Source organism: Vespa mandarinia, chromosome 4, assembly GCF_050613455.1.
Source record: "Vespa mandarinia isolate Hongniang chromosome 4, ASM5061345v1, whole genome shotgun sequence".
Lineage (NCBI taxonomy): Eukaryota > Metazoa > Arthropoda > Insecta > Hymenoptera > Vespidae > Vespa > Vespa mandarinia.
In genome coordinates this window covers 4,950,561-4,975,768 of record NC_140813.1, presented here as the reverse complement: position 1 = coordinate 4,975,768, position 25,208 = coordinate 4,950,561, and the positions used below count along the sequence as shown (strand labels likewise).

Sequence of the window (25,208 nt, the reverse complement as noted above, 5' to 3'; positions counted from 1 at the left end):
AAAAGATATATATGTAGAAATTGAAAACCTTTATAAGTAACTTACTGTTATGAAAATAATGATTAAAACATAAATGTTACGTACAAATCGCATCGTAGAAAAATATTTAAAAAGTTCAAAATTTTTTTACCATCGGGCATTTCCGTTATTATTGCGAAAAAAAAAAATAAACATTCGATAAGATAATATCTTCACGCTTAATATGTAGACAATTTTATACACGCATACACACGCGCAAACGTACACACACACACACACACATACACATGTTTTTTGAAAATACATTGTCAGAATGTATTTGTATTTAGTGCAGAAAGGTTAAGTAAATAAATTAGAAAAAATATTTTGAAAAAGAAATTCGTGCAATATTTATATTATTATTTAACAATTATTTTATCGAGCTTCACATACGTATATATTTATATAAATTTATTGAAAATAATATAATCTCTTATAAGAACTATCAATGATCTCTTTCTAGATCTTCGATGGAGAATAAGATCATCAAGATTTTTGTTCTCTATTCAAAATGAACGAATTAAAAAGGGACGCTGCATATAAAAATTTACAATCGAGATTAAATAATTTATTACAAATTAGTACCGAGACCATCTTGTCGTCAACGTTCGACGAAGAAATTCAAAATATTTTAACTCGGTGTGTAAAACTCTTACGATAATTTATTTATAAGAGAAAATTGTACGATGTAAAATTATGAAATCATATTTTGTGATATATTAGGTGGTTTATTTTAAATGCTACAAAATTGTTTTTTTTCTTTTTTTTTTTTTTTCTTACTGGAATCATTAAATATAATAATTTGTATAATCTTTTTTTATTTTTAATTAATCGGAATGAAAAAGCAAATATCTTGCTTTTGAAAGAACACTTAATGATGTTATATTTTTTTCTTTTCTTTTTTTTTTTTTGGCAAGATAAAAATATATAAATAAAAACACAAGGATATATAGGAATATAACGAATATAATAAATACTTTCCATGGTCTATAATTATCTCAACATTATATTTTTATATTTAGAGATTATTACGACAAAAACATTACGATTATACAACGACTAAACAACAATAATAATAAAGATTTTAAAAGAGAGAACAGGATGGACTTAGATAAGTTTATTCCTTCTTTAAATAAAACGCAATTCAGAGAAGGTAAGGGTATTATAAAGGGTATTATAAAGGATGATAATATATTTTTTTTTTGTATGAAAATTCTTAATATTCGTTCATTTGAAATGTTTTCTTTAGAAATTTCTACCTATAAAATGCCACTCCAAATTGTCGGTATTATCGTCGTCATAACGATAATCTTAACTTGTTGTTGCACATTGCATTTAAGAAAGAAATTAATGGCTTTAGTAAATAAGGTGGTAGGAAAAAAGAAAAAAGATAGGTATTATAAAAATTATAAAAAAAAAACATTTTTTATTTGATCTAAATAATAGATATGTTAAAATTTATGGTATAAAAAAATCATAAAAATATATTCTCTAATAGATTATCGTCGTTGGATGTAGAAAAGGGTAAGAGAGAATCGAAGAGTGGCTTGATGGGTGTAAAAAAGATACAAAAAAAGGAAACCAAGCCAGTAACTCAGAATGTAACACAACCAGTGCCACAACCTGCTATGACAACAACATCTAGTATTCAAGCAGAACCATCGCCAACTGGATGTTGCAAATGTTTCAAAAAAAAAAGAAAGAAAACTCGAAAGAAGCACAAGAGATAATAAGAACTTAAAGTACATATAAATATATATATATATATATATATATATATATATATATATATTTTATTTTTTTATTTATTTGAGCAATTTTTAAGAAAGAAAATTATTAAGCATCATTATCGATTATTATATAATTATTAGATAAATATTAAAAGTTAATCAAATTGATAAAGATATGATGAAACTAAGATGATAAGATATCGAGAAGGTTAATTAAAGCGATCTGTAATAAGTACAATATATCTATGTCTCCGTAAAAGGATAGACAATTTTTCAGCAATTTTTAAATACATAATTAAGTATTAATAATTAGAAATGAATTGAATATATTAATAAGATTTATTTATTTATCTTTTTGTTTGTTGATTTTTTAACACAAATTCTGAAAATTATTCGAAGTCACTTTTCTTTAATTACCTTTAATGTCTCTGTATATGTACAGAAAGAACTATTGATCTTAATTTGATTTCTGGTCACCTTATATAAACTTTTATGTTAAGGCAAAACTGAGTGGCATTGATTTATAAACGTGACAATCTTTAAAAAAAAAAAATTCATTTTCAATCAACATTTATTTTTTGTTTGTAACCTAAACCTATTTAATTGCAATCCATCAATGAAAAACTTAGAGTTTCATTTCACCGTATATTTGTTTGTATATTTTGCATTATTGTATGATACTTTTTCCACGATTGACATTAATTTGAGTCAATTGGAATATCTTGCTGCACGTTTAGATCCATTCGAATGTCGACGTCTTATTGCTGCCCTACATTACACGTCATATGAATTGCCGATGAATTTGGCGGCAGCAGGTAAATTTAAAAAAAAAGAGAAAAAATAATATTAATAATATACATGTATGAGAGCATAAAAGTGATCTTGAAACTGCTATAAATGAATTCTTTATATATATATATATATATATATATATATATATATATATATATTCTTTTTTGCTATAACGATGTTTAGATTTCTTAAAAAAAAAAAAATGTCGAAGATTTTTTTATCAAATTTTATACAGATAAATAAAGAACAAAAATGTTTTTACTCTAGTAAGAAAATAATTTTATCAAAGAGGTTATGAAATATAAGAAGCTTATAATTATGTATGATTTAAAAAAGAAAATTTATATTTTTATAAATTAATATTAACATGCGTTTAGATTCTTTTTGTATTACATTAGAAATAAAAAAATAATTAAATAAAGCAAAGAAAAAAAAAAGAAAAAAAAAAAAAGAGATTATGTGGCAGAACGCACAGTAGAAGAGGATATTCCGTGCATAAGACAATTAGTTCATTGGAACAGTTCTCCAAATGAAGGTCTTGGTCAAAGCCATGAAGCCTTAGTTCATCGACTTCGTCAATTGAATCGCAATGACTTAGCTGATTGGCTTGGAAAATCTACGTTTAAACAACTTGGAATGGATATGGAAAGAATTATGAATCGATCATTTGATAAATTAAGCGAACAAGAAATTGAGACATAGTTAGTTAAATTGTATTTAAATATAGATTTTATTATTAGATTTATTATTATTATTAGATTTATTATTATATTTTTTATTATTAGATTATATAGATTTTATTATAATTTAAATTAGACAATATTAATTCATTTCGAAGACTTATATTAATGATTCAAAAATTAATTTAAATTTGTACATTTCTTTTCTTTTTTTTTTTTTTTTTTTAATTAAAATTTATCATGTAATTTAAATTTACAATGTATGTAAAGTATATTTAAACTTTCTAATGTGAAATCGGACAGATGGAGAGAGAGAGAAAGAGAGAGAGAGAGAGAGAAAGAGAGAGAAATTTGTTAATAATTTTATAATAACATTTAGTTTTGTTAACAGTTATCCATTAACAATTGATCCAATTGAAAATCCTGGAAACGATGATTTTTGGTCTCAATTAAATATCATCTTATTGGCAATAATGTTAGGTTTAATGGGAACTTTATTAACATTAATAGGATATATTATTTTTTATATAATCAAAGTGCGTTTACGTAGAACAAAATACAGGTAAAAATATAAGAGTCCGTTTTGTGAATTTTATTGAAACTATTTCTATTTAATATATTATTTAATAATTTATATATATATATATATTTTTTTTTTTATAGAAAAATGAAGCAAGAAATGGATACTGATAAAATGTCGGAAAAAGAAAAACAAAAAATTAACAAGACGAAACAGATGCTACATATTATTGATAATTCGTCTGATTAATTGAATTTCTTAAATATTTCTTCGATAAGAAATAAAATTGTGAATAGGATGTATATGTATGTGTGTACGTATATAGAATAGAAGCATGAAATTTCAATTCATATTATATATCGCTTCACTAGTGCTCTCTAGCGTATTAGTTTAGAACTCGATTCAAGCTTTTCATGTTACCCATTCCTTTCCGATACGAAAGGTAAATGAAAAGTATACAACTAAATAATTAGGTATGTATATTAAAAAAAACAAAAAAAAACAAAAAAAAAAAAACAAGAATTGTATGCTTTATGATAGAAAAAAAAGTATTTTTAGGAAAAAATATTAAATAAAGATATTGACAAAGTTCAAAATTTGAGATGAGTTATATTATTTTCGTTTTTATATTGACTTTTTATTATAAAGGTTATAGTCAATAAGAAGAAAAAAATATTTAAATAATTCTATACAACAGTATTTTTATCAATTCATAAGTATACAATTTAATATTTATCGGTTTGTATATATATATATATATATATATATATATTTTTTTTTTTTTTATGATATTTAATTATGTGTTTAAAAATAAGTATACGTATAATATGATTTGATATATCGATACTCGATGTATCGTGTATTAAAAGTCGACTAATCGACGAAGGAGAAGAATCGATATATAAAGTAAATCGATGTAATTAGCGGCCGTTTCTATATCAATTTTACACCGATGTGTTTGTTTTACCATCATATTTTGTGATGTATTCGTACAAATATAAACAGACGAATTAATTAACAAAAACAAATAGTTCGAAGGGTCGAAACGTAGGCCTAGTCAAGATAAATTTCCAATTTCATGATGCTCTATACTTATCTTAGCAGCTCTATGAATAACAATACTTTTGCGTAATATATGATACTGAGAAAACGTGCATTTTATTATTGGTTATATTAGTAATAATAACACAATGATTATTATAATAAATGTAAATTCTTTAAGTAGAAGTTGCTATTAAACGATTTAATTTTAGTGATATTATACGAAATATGTATATTGCGCACTATACCGACACATTAGATTCTGTAATAGGCTGAGTCTTAATTAAGGTAAGCAATAATGTCAACACTTTGATTAAACAACATCCTCTGCCACTGGGGTTAAATCAGAGTCAATCGCAGAAAAGGATATGTCATTGAGAAACTACAATATGTATATGTTCTAAATAAGGACTAAAAATAATACACAATGTAAAAAAAGATTTGGCAAACGACAGATAGCAAAGAAGTATCAATTGCAACAGTTCACTTAAAGTCATGAAGGCTTGCTTTGTAAAAACTTGAGAAAAATATATAATAATCTATGGTTTTGGATAATATGATTTGTTTTAAAGTTACGTTTCAATCATCTCTAAAAACAATATATATAATCAATTTTATTTCAACACTAATTTATAATATCATCTTAGACACAAGCTACAATGGCTGACAACACTGAAAGTGAACAGTATCCTCTTCATAAATGCATCTTTCAAGGGGATATAAAAACCTTAAGTTCATTGATTAGGACACATGATCTCAGCCAAAAAGATAAACAAGGTTAGTATCAATAATATAGTAAATAATCTATACTATTTGAATGTTTGTAGAATAACAGATAGTAATTTAAACATGAATGCTTGTGTTTGTAAATAAGCAAGTTTTAAGCAAAGGTATATTGTATTTTTTAGGAAATACACCTCTGCATTTAGCTGTGATGTTAGGAAGAAAAGGTAATATAATGAAATATTTATCATTAATATCCAATATAACAAATAGCTAAATATAAGATTTTTTTAAGTAGAATGCAAAGAATAAATGATGTTGCAGAATGTGTTCTGTTATTACTCGCCCATGGTGCACCTGTTAAGGTAAAAAATTTAGCTGGATGGAGTCCACTAGCCGAAGCGATTAGTTATGGTGACAGGCAAACTAGTTAGTTCTTACAAATTAAAATTTTACACAATATTATTAGCATCAAACTAAATAATAATATTTTTCTTATAGTATCATCTTTAGTAAGAAAATTAAAACAACAAGCAAGAGAACAAATGGAGGAAAGAAGGCCGAGTTTAATTGCTGCTTTACACCAAATGGGTGATTTTTATATGGAGTTAAAATGGGACTTTCAAAGTTGGGGTACAATGATGAAAAACATTTTTTATATATTATGTCGCTTGAATAATATAATATTTTCAAGGTTATTCAAGTTGTTATTCAATCTATCATAATAAATTAATTTTTTTTAGTGCCTCTACTATCAAGAGTATTACCATCGGATATATGTAGGATATATAAAAGTGGAGCGTCAATTAGAATGGATACTACTCTTGTAGACTTTAATGATATGAGATGGGAAAGAGGTGACATATCGTTTATTTTTAATGGAGATAAAAAGCCTGGCAAATCTTTGACTATCCTTGACAATAAGGCTAAACTTTATCAACGTTTGAGATATGAGGTATGTTTTTATTTTATTTTAATGAACTTTCATTATTTCAGAATCATAATAAAAATTATTTTTTTTTTAGGAAACAGAGGTTGAAATTGAAAATGAAGTTGATATCCTTATGTCTAGTGATATAATGGCAACGCAAATGTCGACCAAAGGTATAACATTTACTAGAGCCCAGACCGGATGGATTTTTAGAGAAGATAAAAGGGTATGATAAAAGATTAATGATGAATGATCACTTTAATTAAAAACATAGTGAAAGCATAGTTTTGATAAATGTCACATCTAACGTGAAACAAAATATTTCTTATAGGAAATGGTAGGACCTTTTACAGCAGACTTTTATCAAATTAACGGTATGGTATTAGAAAGTAGAAAGAGACGGGAACATTTGAGCGAAGAAGATTTGCAAAAGAATAAAGCTATAATGGAATCCCTTACAAAAGGAAATTCGCAAGGGTTTGCAAACGACGAAGTAAATAATTTTTATTTTATTCTTTTTTTAATAATATAGAATAAAATATATTTCTAATGTTCTAAAATTATTTTAGCCTCCTATGAGAAGAGCATCTTTAAATCCACCCCCAGAGTCGAATATTACATGGGAAGAATATAAACTTGCACCTTCAGGACAATGTCCTCTTTTAGGAAGAAATATGGTTTATAAAGAAAGTAGTAAGCCCTTCAAAGCAACTGTTGCTATGAGTCCAGATTTTCCATTAACAGTAGACATGCTACTCAATGTTTTGGAAGTTGTAGCACCATTTAAGCATTTTAACAAATTGAGACAATTTGTTCTAATGAAATTGCCTCCCGGTTTCCCTGTGAAGATCGATATACCTATTTTACCTACCGTTACGGCAAAAATAACTTTTCAAGAGTTTTCCTTTCGTGACGATGTTGATCCAGAATTATTTCAAGTACCGTCGGATTATTTCAAAGATCCCATGAGGTAAGTATCTATTATAAATAATTATAGTTAAGATATATAAAAGCGATGACGATATAAACCGTCTTTAAAGCAATGAATCGGACTGAGGCTTCGACCTAAAGCAATTTTATACTGAAGCGGATGTATCTAGGAGTAATATTACCAGAAATGGGTTTTCAATAATCTTCATTTCCAAAAGACATAAACGTGTACAAATCTTCGCACACAAGATCATCTATAAAAGAGTATTAAAATACAGATATAAGTTTGCCAACTGTTATCTATATGTCCAACTGTCATAATTGAACCTACATTTCTGTTTAAGAACATACAATTTTATTCTGTAGATTTATATGCTCGTCAAAAATAATTCTTAGAAAGAGAGATAGAGAAAAAGAGAGAAAGAGAAAAAGAGAGAGAGATTGAGAGAAAGAGAAGAGAGAGAGAGAGAGAGAGAGAGAGAGAGAGAGAGAGAGAGAGAGAGAGAGAGAGAATTCAATTTATTAATTTATCTCAAAATGCAATATTCATTCATATTCATATATAATTTACAATTGCATAGATTTATTGCATTAGATTTTCATATATATAATTACTCATTCATTATTCATATATAAGTTACTTTGGCCAAAATGCCGATCTTATGAACATAGTTAAAATAATACAGAAGACAATGATAGAATATGTAATATCACTGAAATCTTTTATCGTTTTGACTTAATATTTAAGAAATGATAAAATCCAATAGATGGTACTGGATCTATTTGAAGTTTAAGTAAAACTTAAGGCTTACTTATCTCTAAAGATTAATTTGTATTGGAATACAAATTTTGAATTAAATATTTTCATAAATTAATATCGAACATATTTACTCTCATCCTTTTTCTATATAATCGTTATAATAATTCGTCAGACCGTAACCTTAAGTATAACTTAAATTTTAAGTAGAATACACAGAAGCGTATGTGCCTAAACTTTGGTCAATAAACAAAAAAGAACCGTCCATCATATAGCGGCTAAATATATTTATTAAATTTATTCAAAAGATAACCGTAAAATATATATATATATATTTATATATATACGTGTATATATATATATATATTTATATATATATATATATATATTTCTATATATATATATTTCTATATATATATATATATATATATATATATATATATATATATATATAGAAATACAGTTCGTTCATATCTTTCATTTTTCATTTTTTTTCCATTTTCGAAAGAAACATTTCGTACGAATTTTGTGGTTTCCAGGTTTGACGTAAGATAAATAAACTGAATTTTTCACAAGGTCCTTTTTGAAGATATCAAGAGTACCATTGATTTTTTGTTCAGTGGGACCATATGCTTTTTTATGCATTTTAAACAAATGCCGCAACCAGATGATATAACGTTTACTTTGAAGTCGGCCTTAAAAAAATTTTCCGAGCGAATAATACTTCGTACAATTACGCCTACAGAAAGAGAGAAAAAAAAAAGAAAAAAAGAAAAAAAGAAAAAAAAGAAAAAAAAAAGAAAAACAAAAAATAAGAAAATAAAAAAATAAAAAAAAAAAACTACGGAAAAAGAGGAAACTTTTTCCATAACTTCTAACATTCCGAATTGTACAGTGATTTGGTTGTGATACATAGATTTATAACTTGTTTATCTAAGCTAAACTCCAAAACAAAAAAAGTGGACACGTTATTGTATTAATAAACTATATCGATCGGAGAATAAGAGATAATCGTTGGTGGAAATGATACGAAAAAAAAATGAAAAAAAAAAATAAAAAAGAAAAAAAAAATAAAAAAAAAAAAAAAGAAAAAAAAAAGAAAAAAAGGAAAAATAGCAAAAAAAAAATCGAAAAAATACTGAAAGAAAAAAAGACTAAATTAAAAAACGCCATGGGTGTTTCAAAAAATCAAAATGCCAATAATAATTATTTTTGGTATTTTGAGTATTGTGTACAGAGAAACGTCTCAATAGGAATTATGATATTGACGTGCACGTGGAGTGGCTTTGGAAATATCTACTATCATCAAATTCCTTTTTCTATAAATCCGAAAGGCACATGAATCGGACAAATGAATTCAAATGGAGTTATGACTCATACAGATTAGCTATTACAATACTCCCGAATTCTATCAGTCCTTTCAAATCAAATAATCGATTTCGTCTCGATTTCGTCGCATTTCGAGTCACGACCAAACTCATTCATAACTTTTGATATATCGATATGCAATCATTAAATGATAGACCGTCTGTACTGCGTGTATGTACCTCGATATGCAATAATTCTTAATTTAATATTACCTGGTAAAATGATCAATCAAATAAAATTTTTTTGGAACTGAAAACATATTAACTCGTTCTTTTCTATTCCACTATTTAACATGACGATTTTATTGAAAAACATTGTAACTTTTCTATCGCATGCGATTTAGATATGATAGAGAAAACGATAAAAAAAAAAAAAAAGAAAGAAAAAAGAAACAAAAAAAAATATATTTACATATATATATATATAAAAGAAAAGATAAGAGTAGGAATTATTCGTATTAATTAACAATTTCCTATCTCTGGACATTTTTCAAAATGTAATAAACATATTTAAAGTCTATTTCTATTACAACGATTTCGGGATAGCATGGGTTCGACGTGAACGTTTATCTTCATAAAAAAAAAATTTACAAATAGAAATTGAAATAATAGTAATGTACTCACCTACAATATTTTAAACGTAGAAATACGAATTTGCATTTGTAGATACTCGAGATGAGATAGAAGCAATAAATTTCTTCGCGAACCGTTAGATCATCGTATGTTCCATTGGAATAGAGAAGCGATCTTCTCTGTTCGCCTAACTTCCTTTCTTTTTTCTTTTTTTTTTCTCTCTCTTTACGAGATTAATTTAGGGGATCTTAACGTTTAATGGAAGCCGTGCAGAAGCATATAATATCGGCTACGGAATATTTGCCATTACTGAAGAAACGAGTAAGGGATCGAAAAAGCGAGATAGTACATTTTCTGCAACCCTACTTCGACTACCCTCTTTCAACCCTCGAAGAAGAACACGAAACACGATACCATTGGTCGATTCTTAGTTTTATGCTTCCTCTACGAAATACTGCTCCTCCGGTAGAAGCCTTCCCAACAAGAATTTACTTCCTATTGGCCAACATGCCATTTCGCCTTCTCCTTCTGCGACTTAATAAGCTGTTTTACGAGATACCATTCAGCCTCTATCTTCCTTTCGATGTCTTCTACGTCCATGTTATACGATACATAACATTAGAAAAAAAATGTTTTTTTGCTTTTTTCTTTTTCTTCTTTTTTTTTTTTTTTTCTTTTTTTTTTGTCTTTTTTTTACTCTTGTTTGCATTTATCTAAAAAGGAAATATACAAAGTATTAGATTGTAACGTACATAAATAAGTTCCATCGCTAATATAAATATATTATAATACTAAATGAATAATAATTGACCTTATTTGTGTTATGACCTTTTCAATAGAATATCTTTATTTTTTTTTTTTTTTTTTTTTTTTTTTTTTCGTATTTTATCAATCGCAATATCGTTGAGAAGATTAATTAGAAAGAAGTTATCGGTGCGTATTATTGAGTGAGAACTATGAATGAAATTTATTTTCATTCGTTATCTATCAATCGTATCATTGAGAAAATTAATTGGAAAGAAGTTATCGGTGAATATTATTGAATGAGAGCTATGAATGAAGTTCATTTTCATTCGTATTTATCAATCGTATCATTGAGAAGATTAATCAGGAAAAATTTATCGTTACGTATTACTGAATGAAAATTAATTTTTTTTTTTATCATGAATGAAAATTTATCAATTTTTGTCATCTACTCAATCATTGTTTTATTTTATTTTATTTTTTTGTCTTTTCTGGTATTTTTTTTTCTTTCTTTTTTTTTTTTCTTCGAACGAGTAAATTTATTCGACGTTCTAAATGTTAAAAAAAAATAACGGAGAATAGTAAGATCGACATAGAATATTTATTTAAATAAATTCGAACATTTTTGAATTAGTTTGTTAACTCTTCCTATTACATAATTTTTTGTTGATATTTAGAAGAAAAAAAAAATTATATAATGTATGTAAAGTTATGGTATAACTTATATTAAAAAAAAAAATTAGAAACTTTGGATTATTTAGTAAGAATTGAATTTGTGTTGGCCGATGAAACGGAACAGAAAACATAAAAGGTATTTTTATTTTACGTTAATTCAAATTCATCGAGAAAAAATATAAAAAGGTATTATAAAGAAATTATAAAGAAATATTTGTGAAGAAAAATTTTTATTACTGTGAAAATTAAATGATATTCTCTTCGAAAATTTGACTTTTTTTTTTAATTGTCGAAATATTATATAGGAGATGCATAGAGAAATGTGATCGTCTATTTCTTCTATTTTTTAAAAAGTTTTCTTTATACTCTTCAAATTCGTCATAAATTCAAACGTTCCTAATGGCTGGTTTTTTATCATCAATTCGAAAAAAGTATCTATGCGTCTGTAGATTTCGTCAATAAATGAGAAGTTTATCGGTGATTTTGTGGTTTTAGTATGGCAATGACAAGTCAGCAGTATTTAAATGTTCCTTCTTCAAGATTGTATACATACTATATTATAAAACATCGACACTTTGTCGAAGGGCTCCTTCGTGTTAACGTTTCACATTTAGGTTTTTTATATGCGTCCTTAAATCTAAAAAAGAAGAAAAGCATGACGTATAGTTTATGCTTATTTTAGCAACGATCTTTATAAATCATTGTCGTATTATATCGTGACGACGTGAAATTATATCCAATCTTACAAATATAATATCCAATTTTATTAGATTTTTATCTACTTTGTTAAAATAATTCGAGAAAGATATAAAAAAGAAAAAAAAATACACGAATCCGAAGATTTAACAAAATATTTACCAAGTATATATAATATAATCTTTTTATTTTATATATATATATATATATATATATAGGATTTTTTATATATATATATGTATATATAGGCATTATTTTATATATATGTATATGCTTTTATTTTATATATATATATATATTTTTTTTTTTTTTTTTTCAATTGATTCAAAACCATTAAATCAAAGTGAAGCGCAAATTCTTACGTCATCATTAGCTATGTTATTATAGAAACAAAAAAAAAAAAGAAAAAATAAAAACAAAAACGATAGTACAATATTAAAGATCTTTATTATCTAATAATTGATATAACATTGAACAACATTGATATAACATTGAATGAAAAATCATAAGAAAATTAATTTTTTTGCAGTATTTCTAAACAATATTTTTTATTATCTTAGAATGTAATTCTTTCAAAAGTTAATCTTTCATGGAGTAATGTATATCTATATATATAAAAGAAAAAAAAAAAAAAAAAAAAAGAAAAAAAAATATCTAACACAAATTATTAATTCTCTTCTCTATTTATTATTAATATTGTAAGAAGCATAAAGTTTTGTAAGAACAAATTTCAAAATCTTGAGAATAATAAAGGAAAAAAGAAGAAACAATAAAACTATACTTCGTTACTCATTTTTTTATCGCAAGAGCCATAGCCAAAGAATTTACGATAGTTATGGCGCGAAGAGAATGTATGGGATGAGACGTATCAACCCCATTACTCGCGTCCCTTTCTCTCCCTCGAATACTTTAACGAAACGAACATCGTCGAGCACTATAGGGTGTTGCTATGGATACGCGAAGCAACCATGTTGTTCGTGCGCATAGGGGATGTGACTTGGAAAGTGGATCGAATAATTCCAGGGAAGTTTAAGGGGAGAAAAGGGATGCTCCAAAATGGCGTTACTCTCCCATATTCCTCCGAGAAGTGGATTTTTAATATAAAATAAAATAAAAACAAAAAAAAAGGAGAAGAAAAAAAAAGGAAGAAGATAATCTTTGCAATTTAAACTATAATATTATTTAAAAGCAATATATTTTGTTTTCTTTTTTTTTCTTTTTTCTGGTGTACGAACGCACGACTGTAGTGTATTAAAGATTGAGCAACTATTGTGATCTTTATTTTCGAATATATAAAAATTATTTCTTTTGTTGATGAAGTTCTAGTTAACAGTGAAATTGTGCAAAGTGATTGTGCATCGTAATAAAATAATAATAATAATAATAATAATAATAATAATAATAATATACATATATAAAATATTTACGTATCTTTCCTGGTACGTTTATAAATCTTCAAATAATTCAAATATAAAATCACAATTACGTAAAATTCTCACATAAACGATTTTCACGCACTTATTTTTCATGATTTTTATTATTATTATTTTTTTTTTTTTTGACCCCGAAAATATAATATTTTTGACGAAAAGTCGACAGAATTTAGAAGACTCGCGTCGGGTAGCACGACTTGCGTTGAACTGTTCGTTTCACCATCCAAAATCGGTACACGTGGAAGGGTTTTTTTTCTTTTTTCTCAAAGAAGTTAAAAAAGTAATAAAACTGGATCGGTTTTGACCAACTGGCTGAGCTCTTCGCACATAGGTAGACACACGTTTTTATTTAGAAGCTATCGGTCAGGTAACATCTCACAAAACATTTTTCGCGAAACATTTACGTCGGACGGATTTATACTTTTATTGCAGTTATATTTTACGTGCATTCAACGTTCCTACTACGTTTCGATCTATTCTAACGTGACGACGATGTAACGTGTCCGAACGTTGAACGAGAATTTCAGTTTTCTAAGCTTCATGATCAACGTAAAAAAGAAAGAAAAAAAAAAAGAAAAAAAAAGAAAAAAAAAAGAAAAATATTTCTATGTTCACTATAATTTTCTATAATATCAGACGTAAATATATATATATTTTTTTTATTTTATATATATATATATATATATATATATATATATATGTATATATGTACATTTTCGTAAATAATATTTATCGCATTGTTTATTACAATTTTTATATATACATGTGCTTGTAGTAAAAAAAAAAAAAAAACAATGTTATATTACTTCATTCATTTCCTTATCTAATAATTATTTTTCATTTTTCTTTTTTCTCCTAGTCTTCGCACAAAACATTATCATTACGTTTGCGTTGCTATTAATTATTGATGTTTAATCTAAAAAAGAAAAAAGAAAAAGAAAGCCATTTATAGTAACCTTTTTCATTCCTTCGACATCGTTCTCGCAGTTTATTATTATTTTTTTTTTTTTTTTTGTTAACGACTTTATTACAATTATGTTGATTAATAAATAAAAGTTCATAAATAAATCAAAAAAAGAGAAATAAAATTCTTACCTGTTTCCATAGACATTTCGGTGGTTGTTATTACATTCATATCGTGTTGCTCATTCGACGAATTAAAAATATATTGTAACCAATTAGATAAATATTGGTTTCCATTAGCTGCAGCTTCTTTAATATAACTCCAAAAGTTTCTTGGATCGATTCCATTCGTGTTATTAACTGTACGATTAAAGTTGAAATTTCTAACATTAATAAATAAGTTATAGAGTATTGCTTTTTTCTTTTCTTCTTTTAGAAATATTTCACATAATTTTCATAGTATGTAGAAAACGGAAAGAAAAATTGAAAGTTATACTAAACTACTCACTTGTCAAAGCAAACAGCATCGCTAAAAGTAGAATTGAAACGGTGCTGTGCGAATTCATGTTTACATAGTTTCTAGTAAATTTACCTGCATGATCGTTCTTTATATGCAAGAATTATCAAAAAAATTGCATAATGTACGTATGTATGTTGGTATCTGAAATGGCTTTACGATGTACTCATAAGTACTAATCGTTCTTGTTAGGTAAAATAAAGTTATTTGCGTTATTATCTGTTCTTATTGTACCGTCCTATTTAGATTTAAAAAATTACTGACTCTTGTGAAATTTGAATAATGATAATAAGAGTATTGCAAAGTGAATTAATAAAATCTATAATTTTTCTTTTATTTCATTCATTATTATTAAGAATGAAATGAAATTGTGTATTACTGTGTATTACTCTATTCGGTTTTACCACCATTTTTTTTTCTCCTAAGAATCTAAAAGTCTAAACATTCGAGCAATCAATTGGTACAAGGTTTTTTTTTAAATATTTATTTTACATTTTTATTATTATCTTGTATGAATGTAGATATATGAAATGTAATATGTATAGGGTTTATTATATATACAAATATGAATATACGGTTATTATTGTTTTTATTTGAAGTAGAAACAAAGTTCTGCAAGGTGGTCGTGCCTAAAAACCACAAAAAAATGTAACTTGCAGGATATTCAACCAAGCTCGATATTTTCAGTTCATAAAACTTTACGACAAGAGTAATAACCTGCAGTATAGTACTCGGCAAAGTCTGCAGCTTTTTATGAGTTTCTACAACGTGTACTAGGTGAGATACAAAATATGATGCAATCCCTTTATTTCTTAAGCTGTCGATGTAAATAACGTAATTAAAAATAAAAATAGATAATTTGATAAACGAATTCTAATTGTTCTTTTGAACAATAGGATATGAATAATTATAAATGATTTTTTTTTTTTGCATATTTCTGAAAATATTATAAATTAAATAACAAATAAATATTTCTATATGTGTATTGATTTTTGAACAAAAAAGGAATTAATCGATAAATTCAAATCTCGTAAACAAATTGTGTAATAATATTTTGTCATCTGTAATACCGACAGATATTTGTTGACTGTAGGTTTAGTAGAGTTCTATTTATTCGACCGTGGCTAGAGATAAAAATCATTAAAATAAAAATTCATCGATTTATTATACACAAATAATTGATAATTATATTTATTATCTCTCTCTTTCTCTCGTAAAATTAATTATATTTAATTAATTCCATGCGAAATTAAAATATTTGTAATTAAATGTATCGTTAGTAAAGAAGATAACTATTTTTTCATGAAAAACAGTCAAAGTAGAATTCTTCTTTATCGATTGTGTTTTTTATAGAGCAAAAGTAGTTCCAATCTGTAATACTCGGAAGACACATAACAGCAGCACTGTTCCCGAATCGATTCTTGCCTTATGTAAACGTGAATGCAGTTGGATCTCCTTCTTGTGTTAATAAATGCATGAAACACGATTCGATCTAACATGATAGGCATATTAGAATTTTACACATGTGCACAGATTTTAGATTACGTTTCTATAAAAAAAAAAATTGTGTTAAAAGAATAAGATTAGCGGGCTTATATTATGAAATATTTCTTTTATTTTTGAATACAAATTCGATGGATGCTGTTTAATGCTATTCAAACAAATATACATTTACAATGCTTATAATGAAAATAGATGTTGAAAAATTTCAACTTTTTCGTTTCTAAATTCTTTCTTCTAAGGCGAATAAAAAGATATGATATCTGTAAAAAATTTTTTTTCCCGATACTTCTCGAGGAAATCAATTAAAGTCTTAAACTTTCATTTGCTTTTTGCTTCTTGAGAGATTTCTAAAATCGAATTCTTCTAGGAAAGGGAAATAAAATTTAAAAGAGAGAGAGAGAGAGAGAGAGAGAGAGAGAGAAATAAAAGAGAGAAAAAATAAGGAAAAAGAAATCTGAAAGCAAGAAAAAGTATTTTGTAGAATCTTGAAGGTTTTTCTGAAGTCGTGAAGAAGTCAAGAAAGTCGGTGGTTTGTTCTTTGAAAGGTGTACCGCGTATGTTTGCTTATGCTTCCTGCTAATGAATCGAACAAACGTTCGGACGAGTTCGTTGCGACGGCCGTCGGATATCGTGACTAAATAAGACCTCTACATCTTTCCTTTCGTTCGAAGACACGATCGAAGATTAGTTCTTCGTAGGCAGGACGTGAAACTGCACTACGGCGCCACGTGCTCTTATACTTTACCGTGATATTTTTTAATTGTTTATAGAAATCGTCAGTCATTTCATTATTTTTTTCTTTTTCTTCTTCTTCTTTTGCTTATTCTTTTGCTTTTACTTTTATTATAGAGTTTTCATATAGAGCCTTTGAAATTGTTGATTGCCGTTATTGCCGTTGAGGATACGTCGAAATTATTAAATATCTGTTTTATTGATCGATTAATTAAAATTATTAAAGAAATATACAATTTGCAATATGCAATATGCCAAATGTGATTTAATGCGTCCTTCATAGATTTTCATTCGATAGAATATTATGCAGACAGTGGGCGTGCATATTTCAGTGCCAAGATCTTTATTATGTTTCTCTTATTTCAATCAACCTTCACTTTGTCCATTCGTATAGTATTGTATTCGTCTAAGCTGGAAAAAATTAATTTCAATAGGTATTAATATTTTTTTCACGATTCGATTGTGTTAAGACATTATTTTACTCGTTTCCTCAATTGCCATATCCGATGGAACAAAATTCAAAGCTTTTAATTGCTATACTTGCACTTGTTATTTTTCTTTTTTACGTATCAGCATATACGAAATAATTAGAATTTTGTGTTTTAAAATGACACACACATATATATATATATATATATATATATATATATATTTAACTAAACTCATATTAAAATTTATTCAATCGTATTTACAATTTATAAATTTTTTTTTTTATCTTAATCTTTAGTTAATATTATTTTATGCGTATATACATATACATATATATATATATACATATAATATATAAATGATAATCTCTTAAATATAAAATACATATATAACATATGTGCAGTTTGATTATGTATACAATATCTTAAATATACTATAAATATAATTTTATGCAAAAGAAGAGGAAAAAAAAAATAAAAAAGAAAAAAAGAGAAAAAAGAAAGAGAGAATGAATGAACTTTGAACGAGTGGATTCAACATATTTTTGTCCAAATATAGAAATAAATCTGATCATACGGTTAATATGTTAATTTTATGAAAAAGAAAAAGAAAAAAAAAAACGAAAAAAAAATACATGAAAAGGACAGAATAAAAAATTAAATGGATCAAAATCTTTTGACTTTTATTCGGAGAATGGAATTCCTCGCGCGTGCGTTTGTGTACACGACTATTAAGTGCTTACATTTATGCCTGTCATAATTGGCTTTGTTAAATGAAGAGAGTGTCCGAGGAATTAGCTTGTGAGTAATAGCACGGCTATTTATTAACACGCGAAACGAGGTGCCACGAGCAAGACGAGAACGAAAACCATGTGCTTCGTGTTTTCTGTTCGAAGGGCTGCTATTTTTCCTTTGGATATGACGAGACTTTTCCAATAAACACTTTGTAACACTTGCTGCTATTTTTCTTTTGGATATGACGAGACATTTTTCAATAAACACATTGTGACACATGCTCGATGGTAAGTAACAATATGAACGTATTTCTTAGATAGATTATTTTACGAAAAGAAAAAGAAAAACAAAAAAAAAAAATAACCTACAAAAAAACTTTGACGATGAAAATAAATCGCAAAAATTAGTCTTTTCTGTCGATATTTCTTCACGTGAAGTGATAACATATTTAATTGGATTGATTAGATTTGGAAAAAGAAGAGAGAGAGAGAGATAGATAGAGAGAGAGAGAGAGAGAGACAGAGAACAAAAACGTAAGTTTCTGCATTCGTACAGTCGTCGTCGTTTATACGAAGACACGATTGTTTTCGTTATCTTTTCGACTTTAAAAAAAATTCATAGAAATCGGCATACGAAAATTCCAAGAAAAATACGAAAGATTCATATTCTCCCTTACTTGTAATTTTTTCCCCCCTCATCCCTAGTTTCTCTTCTTTAGCTTTTACATTTTTCACTCTTGAGATTTTGTCACTTCCTATTTCAAAGAAAAAAAAAGAAAAAAAGAAAAAAAAAAAAAAATAGAAAAACTGACCCGTTACCCTATATTTCCCCCGTCGTGACGTTTTCTCCATAGATTTCACCAAAAAGGGTTTTATGGTTTGGATATTTCGGAGGACTTCTAAGAAGACGTCGTCCTTTTTTTCTCCCCCCGTCTCCTTTCTTACAAAAGAAGAAATATTTTTCCAGGCCGTCGATTATTTTTCTATGTCATATATACATACACATACACACACACACACGCGCGCGCACACACACACACATATATATATACATGTATGTACGTATTGTATGTGCGTGTGAAGTTGCATTAGCTACTTAAACTTATGATAATTTCTTATCTCAAGCTTCTTTAAGTCTTTCCACATTTCGAAGAGTTAATAAAATAGATATATACATACTTACATAAGTGTCGTTTACATGTGGAGAACGTGCAGTTGACATTTTGCGTTTGTTTTATCCATGCCAATGTAATCTTCTCATTCATTCCTAACACAAGGATTCGTTGTACAACTATAATTTATATCTGTCATTTTGAAGAAATAAAAAGAAAAGGAAAAAATACGCGCACATATATATATATATATATATATATATATATATATATATATATATACCTAATCCATTCGGCACGCAGGGGAGATGTCGAGGTTGAGCTGGCACCGAGACTGGTCGGACCTTTTGTAGAGCCGAAATATAAAGCTAATCTCTCCGCGGTATTCCATTCCCGCGAGCATGGAATGCAGGACTAAAATGGTGAACCACCGACCACCCGACGAAGTATTTCATCGCAGAGAAGGAAGACTAAGACGAAGACGAAGACGAAGACGAAGAAGAAGAAGAAGACGAAGAAGAAGAAGACGAAGAAGAAGAAGAAGAAGAAGAAGAAGAAGAAGAATAAGCAGAAGAAAGAGGAGGTGGAAGAGGAAGAGAAAGATTGGTAGTGAGAGAGGGAGAAAGAGAAAGAGAGAGAGAGAGAGAGAGAGAGAGAGAGATAGGACGGAGGTAGATTTACTATCAGAGGGATTTCATTCCTCCGGGGGTTTAGGCTTTCCAAGCAATCCCATTACCAGAGCCAAATGTGATTTAGGATCTTGGCCTTATAGCGTACACTGGCTTAACCATGCGGGGACTCCTTCGCATCTTGGGCACCATGGGCGTTTCATATCTCTCCTTGGGAGAGTCCTCCGAGTAGCCCTCCAACATTACCATGGCCGTTCAACTTAAGATCCTATCTCGATGGCGGAAAGAAAGAACGATCGAATGCAAATGTCCGATGTTCGACCGAAAGATGGCCGTGTAGATCGAGACTCCACACTATCCACAGGTTAACCACCAATCATCTTTTTTTCCTCTCATTTATCTTGATTCTTCATGTTTCTATTAGAAACTCGTTTGCTTTTTTTTTCTTCCTTTTTTCTTGAATTTTTTTTCTTTTTTTTTTCCCCTCTTTTTCTTGCTTTTTTTTTCATTCTCTCTCTCTCTCTCTCTCTCTCGCGCGCGCGCACAACGGAATTTTTAGTAACAGGTAGATAATTTTTTTTTTTTTTTTATTTATATTGCGTCCAACAGTATGATCATGTTTCGTACAGACAGTATCTTTTTTTCCTTTCATCATCTTTTTTCTTTCTTTTCTTTTGGTTTTTTTTTTTATATAACGCATGACAGATAATTATATTAATGTTAACAAAAAAAAAAAAGAAAAAAGAAGAAAGGAAAAGACAATAATTCTTTTATTCAAGTTAATTAAAGGAAAGAGCGAAGGGTAATATTGATTTTTTTTTTTTCTTTTTCCCGTTTTTCGCAAGTGATTATTATTATGGTGTACCTAAGTTATGAAAGAAAATAAAGAGAAGGAAAGAAAAATGTATGGCATAACATAAATGATCTTTGGATCATTTCTTCTTGATCTTTATGACGACGACTTAGGAAGGATACATGAAGGTAGAAGTCGAAGAAATGTTTCCGAACAATATAGATTGAAGAGAGTACAGGAACATGTTCGACCACTCGAAACGTTCCAATTGTCTTTTAGACTCTATACTTATCCTGTTTGTGGCCTTGAACAGCCGTCACCCGTGATTACGAGAGTCGTTCGAAGAACGTACGTGTTAGCGTGCTTCGTGTATTCCTCCGTGGTACCCACTATTATGTAGACGATAATGGTCTACGCATAAATATTCACGCTGGCGATACCCATAAATGCTACCGTCGGTGCGTGCAACTCTGCACACACTTATGATATCCTACAATGCTCACACATACACATACACATACACACACATATACATGTAAAAAGGTTTCTATCTTGACATAAAACAACGTATCACCGGATCCTCCGTATTTTAACAGCGAACGAGATCATCAATCACGATGATCGAAACGAGAAGCGAATTTTCATTAGCCAACTTACTCGACTAATTTATCGATTTTAATCAATATCTGATTTCACTTCCTTGCAAATCCTTTTTAAAAAAAATGTCTAATTCAAAATGAAAAAAAGAAAAAGATAATCTAATTAGATATTTAGTATGTTCGGATGAAACAAAAATTGAATATCTTTTGTTTAATTATTGGAATAGTTTTGATCGATATTAAATATCATCCATAGAAAAACATTTTCATTTATTTACGTATATGTAAATCATATGTACTTGATTAAAAAACATTATATTTATTTATTATTACACATCAATTATTATTATACGAAATAATAATTATAAATATCTTGACAATTAATATTATACTATTATACAAACAATATAATATATATTGATTTATATAGGTACGTGATTCTATTTCACGAGTAATAAATTAATGAACGAATAGATGAAAATTTATCGAGTATGTAATTTGTTGGAATTTCATAGAAGAAAAAAATAATAAATAAATAAATAAATAAATAAATAAATAAATAAATAAATAAATAAATAAAGCAAAATGAAAAAATTAAAAATAAAAAAGAAAACGTCTTGTGTTGATAATCAAATAGAAAAGTTGGATTGCGCGATTTAAGAAAGAGATAGAGAATAGAGAAAGAGATAGAGAAGTTTTGAGAGAGATTCGCCATCTTTTCACTTCCATTTTATCTCCCCGATTTGCCTTCGTCGATCGAGGAGTATCCCTGGAATGCTCGTCGGAGCGGTTCTTTCAAGGAGAGAAGCATCGTCGTTGGTTCGCCAACCAAAGGAAGAAAGAGAACGAGCGCTCAGGCTCCACTTACACAATTATCTGCACGCGGGATCTCCTTGGCAGCCAGTCGCTCATCGTTTTACTGCTCCCTGGTCTCACTCTCTCTCTCTCTCTCTCTCTCTCGAGTCTTTTTTATTTCTCTTTTTTTTTTCTTTTGGATTCATTTCCAAGCCGTTTCAGTTCGATTTTTTTTTTCATCTTCTTTTCCTTCTTTAGGCTCTGCATCCGTTCGTTCTTCCCCGTTCGTTACTCCTTCTTTTTTTTTCTTCTTCTTCTTCTTCTTCTCCTTCTTCTTCTTTTTCATCTTTTTTCTTCTTCCAAAGTGCTGAGTGAGGTAGCCCGTCACCTTGAAAGCAGCCTTAAAATTGCCTACCTAATCCTTATAGGGCGAATGGATACACGAGAGAGAAAGAGAGAGAAAGTGTATGCGAGAGAAAGAGAGAGAGAGAGAGAGAGAGAGAGAGAGAGAGAGACAGACAGACAGAAAGAGATGATCTTAAAACGCTGTCAGGTTTCTACGGTACGCTGGATTTACGTTGCTCTCAGCTTCTCCGAAGTACCCTCGTAATACTTGATATTGCCGTCTCGATAGTCCCGCATACGCAAAATCTCTGACGTCTATTTCGGCTGGGATGTGATCAAATGGGATAACGGTGGTCCTACAAAAATGGACCCTCTAACATTTCTTTTTTTCATTGGATAAATCTAACGTAGTCATATAGATCGTATTTATTAAAAAGTAAATATTAATTATTAATATACTTCAATTATTTCATATGATAGTTGTAATTGTTAAATTTTACGTATAGCTTAACGTCATTCTAAAATGTTATTTATTAAATGTAAAATAAGAGAGTATAAGAATAATGCATAATGTTTAAATCGAATTAATGATCGAATCAATGATCAACGATTGTCATGATTGTTATTAGATGTCATATATTAGAAAAGATTATTAAAAAATGAATGTAATTGAGATATCAAAGAAGATTCGATAATATAAACGTATAATAAGTATATGACATAGCTCGGATACATATCGACGGAGCTTCGAGTGTCGCATTTAAAAGGATTTACGACGTCAACAAAAATAATCGTTTAACGCGAAGAGTAGAAAGAGAGGTGCCGCGCTTGTTGGATCACCAAGCCGAATGGTCACGGAGACCATGTCTATTGCCCATCAAAGTGACCGGTAGAATGAACGCAACGTCGTCGTAAGGCCGACAACTTCTCATGATTCAAATAAATACTTGATCTGTATACTTATGAACTTTCTTCCCTTTCGACTTTATCTTTATTTGACAATTTATTTATATCGGAAATTTTCATTAACACGCATTATATTCGTGTCCTAATTGAAATCATTACTTCCTACAAACATCTTTCTACATACATTCTAATATACTCTTCATCATTTTGTCTTCGTTCGAAAATCGTAGCGTCCTTTTTTCTTTTTTCCTCGAAAATTAATTATCAAAGAAAAATAATTAATATTATCCAAAGGATTTTCCATTATAGCATTGGATTATATGAAATTATATATTTTTATTTTTTATCATTTTTAAACCAATAATTTCATTATCAAACAATGATTCCAACGTTAACGTATAAATTGCGTACATAATTTTATGGTGTAAATATTAAAACAAAACAAAAAAAAAAAAAAAAAGAAACAAAAAAATTTAAAAGAATAGCGAATAAATGTAATATTGATCCGAACAATAAGGTGTATAAATTCTATTATTTATTTTACTTGTTTCGTTTTATTTTGTAGAATTACAGGAATAACACAGAATTAACATAGAATACAAGGAAGAATCTAAATATACCAAAATCTGCCGACATAAAACTGTCTTCACGTAGGGTACGATAGATGTGAATTTCCTTGGAATGCGAACGAGCTGTTACTACGGTCATTTCTAACTCTTGTCACCCTCTGTTAGAGATCGATAATGAAGGGGTACGATGCAAAGGGTCGGTAAATGAGGGTGAGGTGACATTTTAATGGAACAAATAATAGTTCTAACTTTTTCCTCTTGTTTTTATGTTTGTTTTAATCAACGTGAGATAATCTAAGATTTGAAAATATTTTTTTTTCCCTTTTTCAATAATAAAACAAAGATTCACAAGATGATTATTACTTACATACAAAATTATATATAATTAATATAGATAAGTGTGTAAGTGTCTATGTATATGTATGTATGTATGTATGTGTGTGTGTGTGTATGTGTACATATATATATATATATATATATATATATTGTATATTTGTAGATATTGTATACTTGTAGATATTGTTTATGACTTCTATATACTTCAATAATTTCGTGTTTCACAAGAGGAAGTCACTTGCATTATCTTCCGAGCTAGCTTTGGATAACGAAAGCGTTTCCTCGTGATAACCGAATGTCAAGGCAGTACTTTATCGCACATGAAAATTTTATGCTTTCGTATTATCTTCGTCTCCTTGAAAACAAGACTTATCTCTTCGCGAAACGTACAGAGCATTATTTTTTAGTTTTTTTTTCCTTTTCTCTTTTCTTTTTTGTTTTTTTTTCTTATTTCTTTTTATTTTTATTTTTTATTTTCTTTTGCTCTTTTCAGCGAGTCCGATTCAACGGACAAAAATTACAACGAATAGGAATGGATCGTTCACACGTGTGTATGAGATAAAAATGATGGAGCAAAGAAGGGTCTAAATCGAAATCTAATAAGTGAAACGGTACATCGATCATAGTGTTGAAAACCGATCGACTTTAACGTACAACGATAAATATAATTCGTTGTAACTTTGTAGAGATTCAATGA

At 28.1% G+C, this 25,208-nt stretch overlaps 1 protein-coding gene and 1 long non-coding RNA gene across 6 annotated transcripts; one reads left to right on the top strand and one right to left on the bottom strand.

The window, feature by feature from the left end:
* Nucleotides 1-4,645: 4,645 nt before the first annotated feature.
* LOC118445945 (ankyrin repeat domain-containing protein 13C) lies at nucleotides 4,646-9,750 on the top strand. Of its 5 annotated transcripts, XM_085656577.1 has the most exons (11): nucleotides 4,646-5,069; nucleotides 5,142-5,352; nucleotides 5,429-5,558; nucleotides 5,690-5,731; nucleotides 5,829-5,933; nucleotides 6,006-6,137; nucleotides 6,248-6,459; nucleotides 6,530-6,661; nucleotides 6,767-6,928; nucleotides 7,005-7,405; nucleotides 7,476-8,431. In XM_085656577.1, exons 2-11 carry the CDS (start codon nucleotides 5,323-5,325, stop codon nucleotides 7,489-7,491), a joined length of 1,362 nt encoding a protein of 453 aa, XP_085512703.1. In that variant the 5' UTR covers nucleotides 4,646-5,069; nucleotides 5,142-5,322; the 3' UTR covers nucleotides 7,492-8,431. The 5 variants fall into 5 exon arrangements, with proteins under 5 accessions (XP_085512703.1, XP_035731964.1, XP_085512704.1 ...); XM_035876071.2 differs by lacking the exon at nucleotides 7,476-8,431 and adding an exon at nucleotides 8,662-9,750 and having other exon boundaries at nucleotides 4,646-5,352; XM_085656578.1 differs by lacking the exon at nucleotides 5,142-5,352.
* A 4,577-nt stretch (nucleotides 9,751-14,327) lies between these two features.
* LOC146873051 (uncharacterized) lies at nucleotides 14,328-15,082 on the bottom strand. Its single transcript, XR_014982117.1, has 3 exons — nucleotides 15,022-15,082; nucleotides 14,706-14,873; nucleotides 14,328-14,526 (listed from the first exon to the last, which is right to left on the bottom strand). It is a non-coding gene; the product is annotated as an uncharacterized LOC146873051 (long non-coding RNA).
* Between the last annotated feature and the right edge of the window lie 10,126 nt (nucleotides 15,083-25,208).

Coding starts and splice junctions, on each gene's coding strand:
- LOC118445945 (XM_035876071.2), top strand. CDS start 5,323: ATGGTTTTGGATAATATGATTTGTTTTAAA. Junction 6,138..6,247: donor ATGGGACTTTCAAAGTTGGG/GTACAATGATGA, acceptor AATTTTTTTTAG/TGCCTCTACTATCAAGAGTA. Junction 6,929..7,004: donor AAGGGTTTGCAAACGACGAA/GTAAATAATTTT, acceptor AAATTATTTTAG/CCTCCTATGAGAAGAGCATC.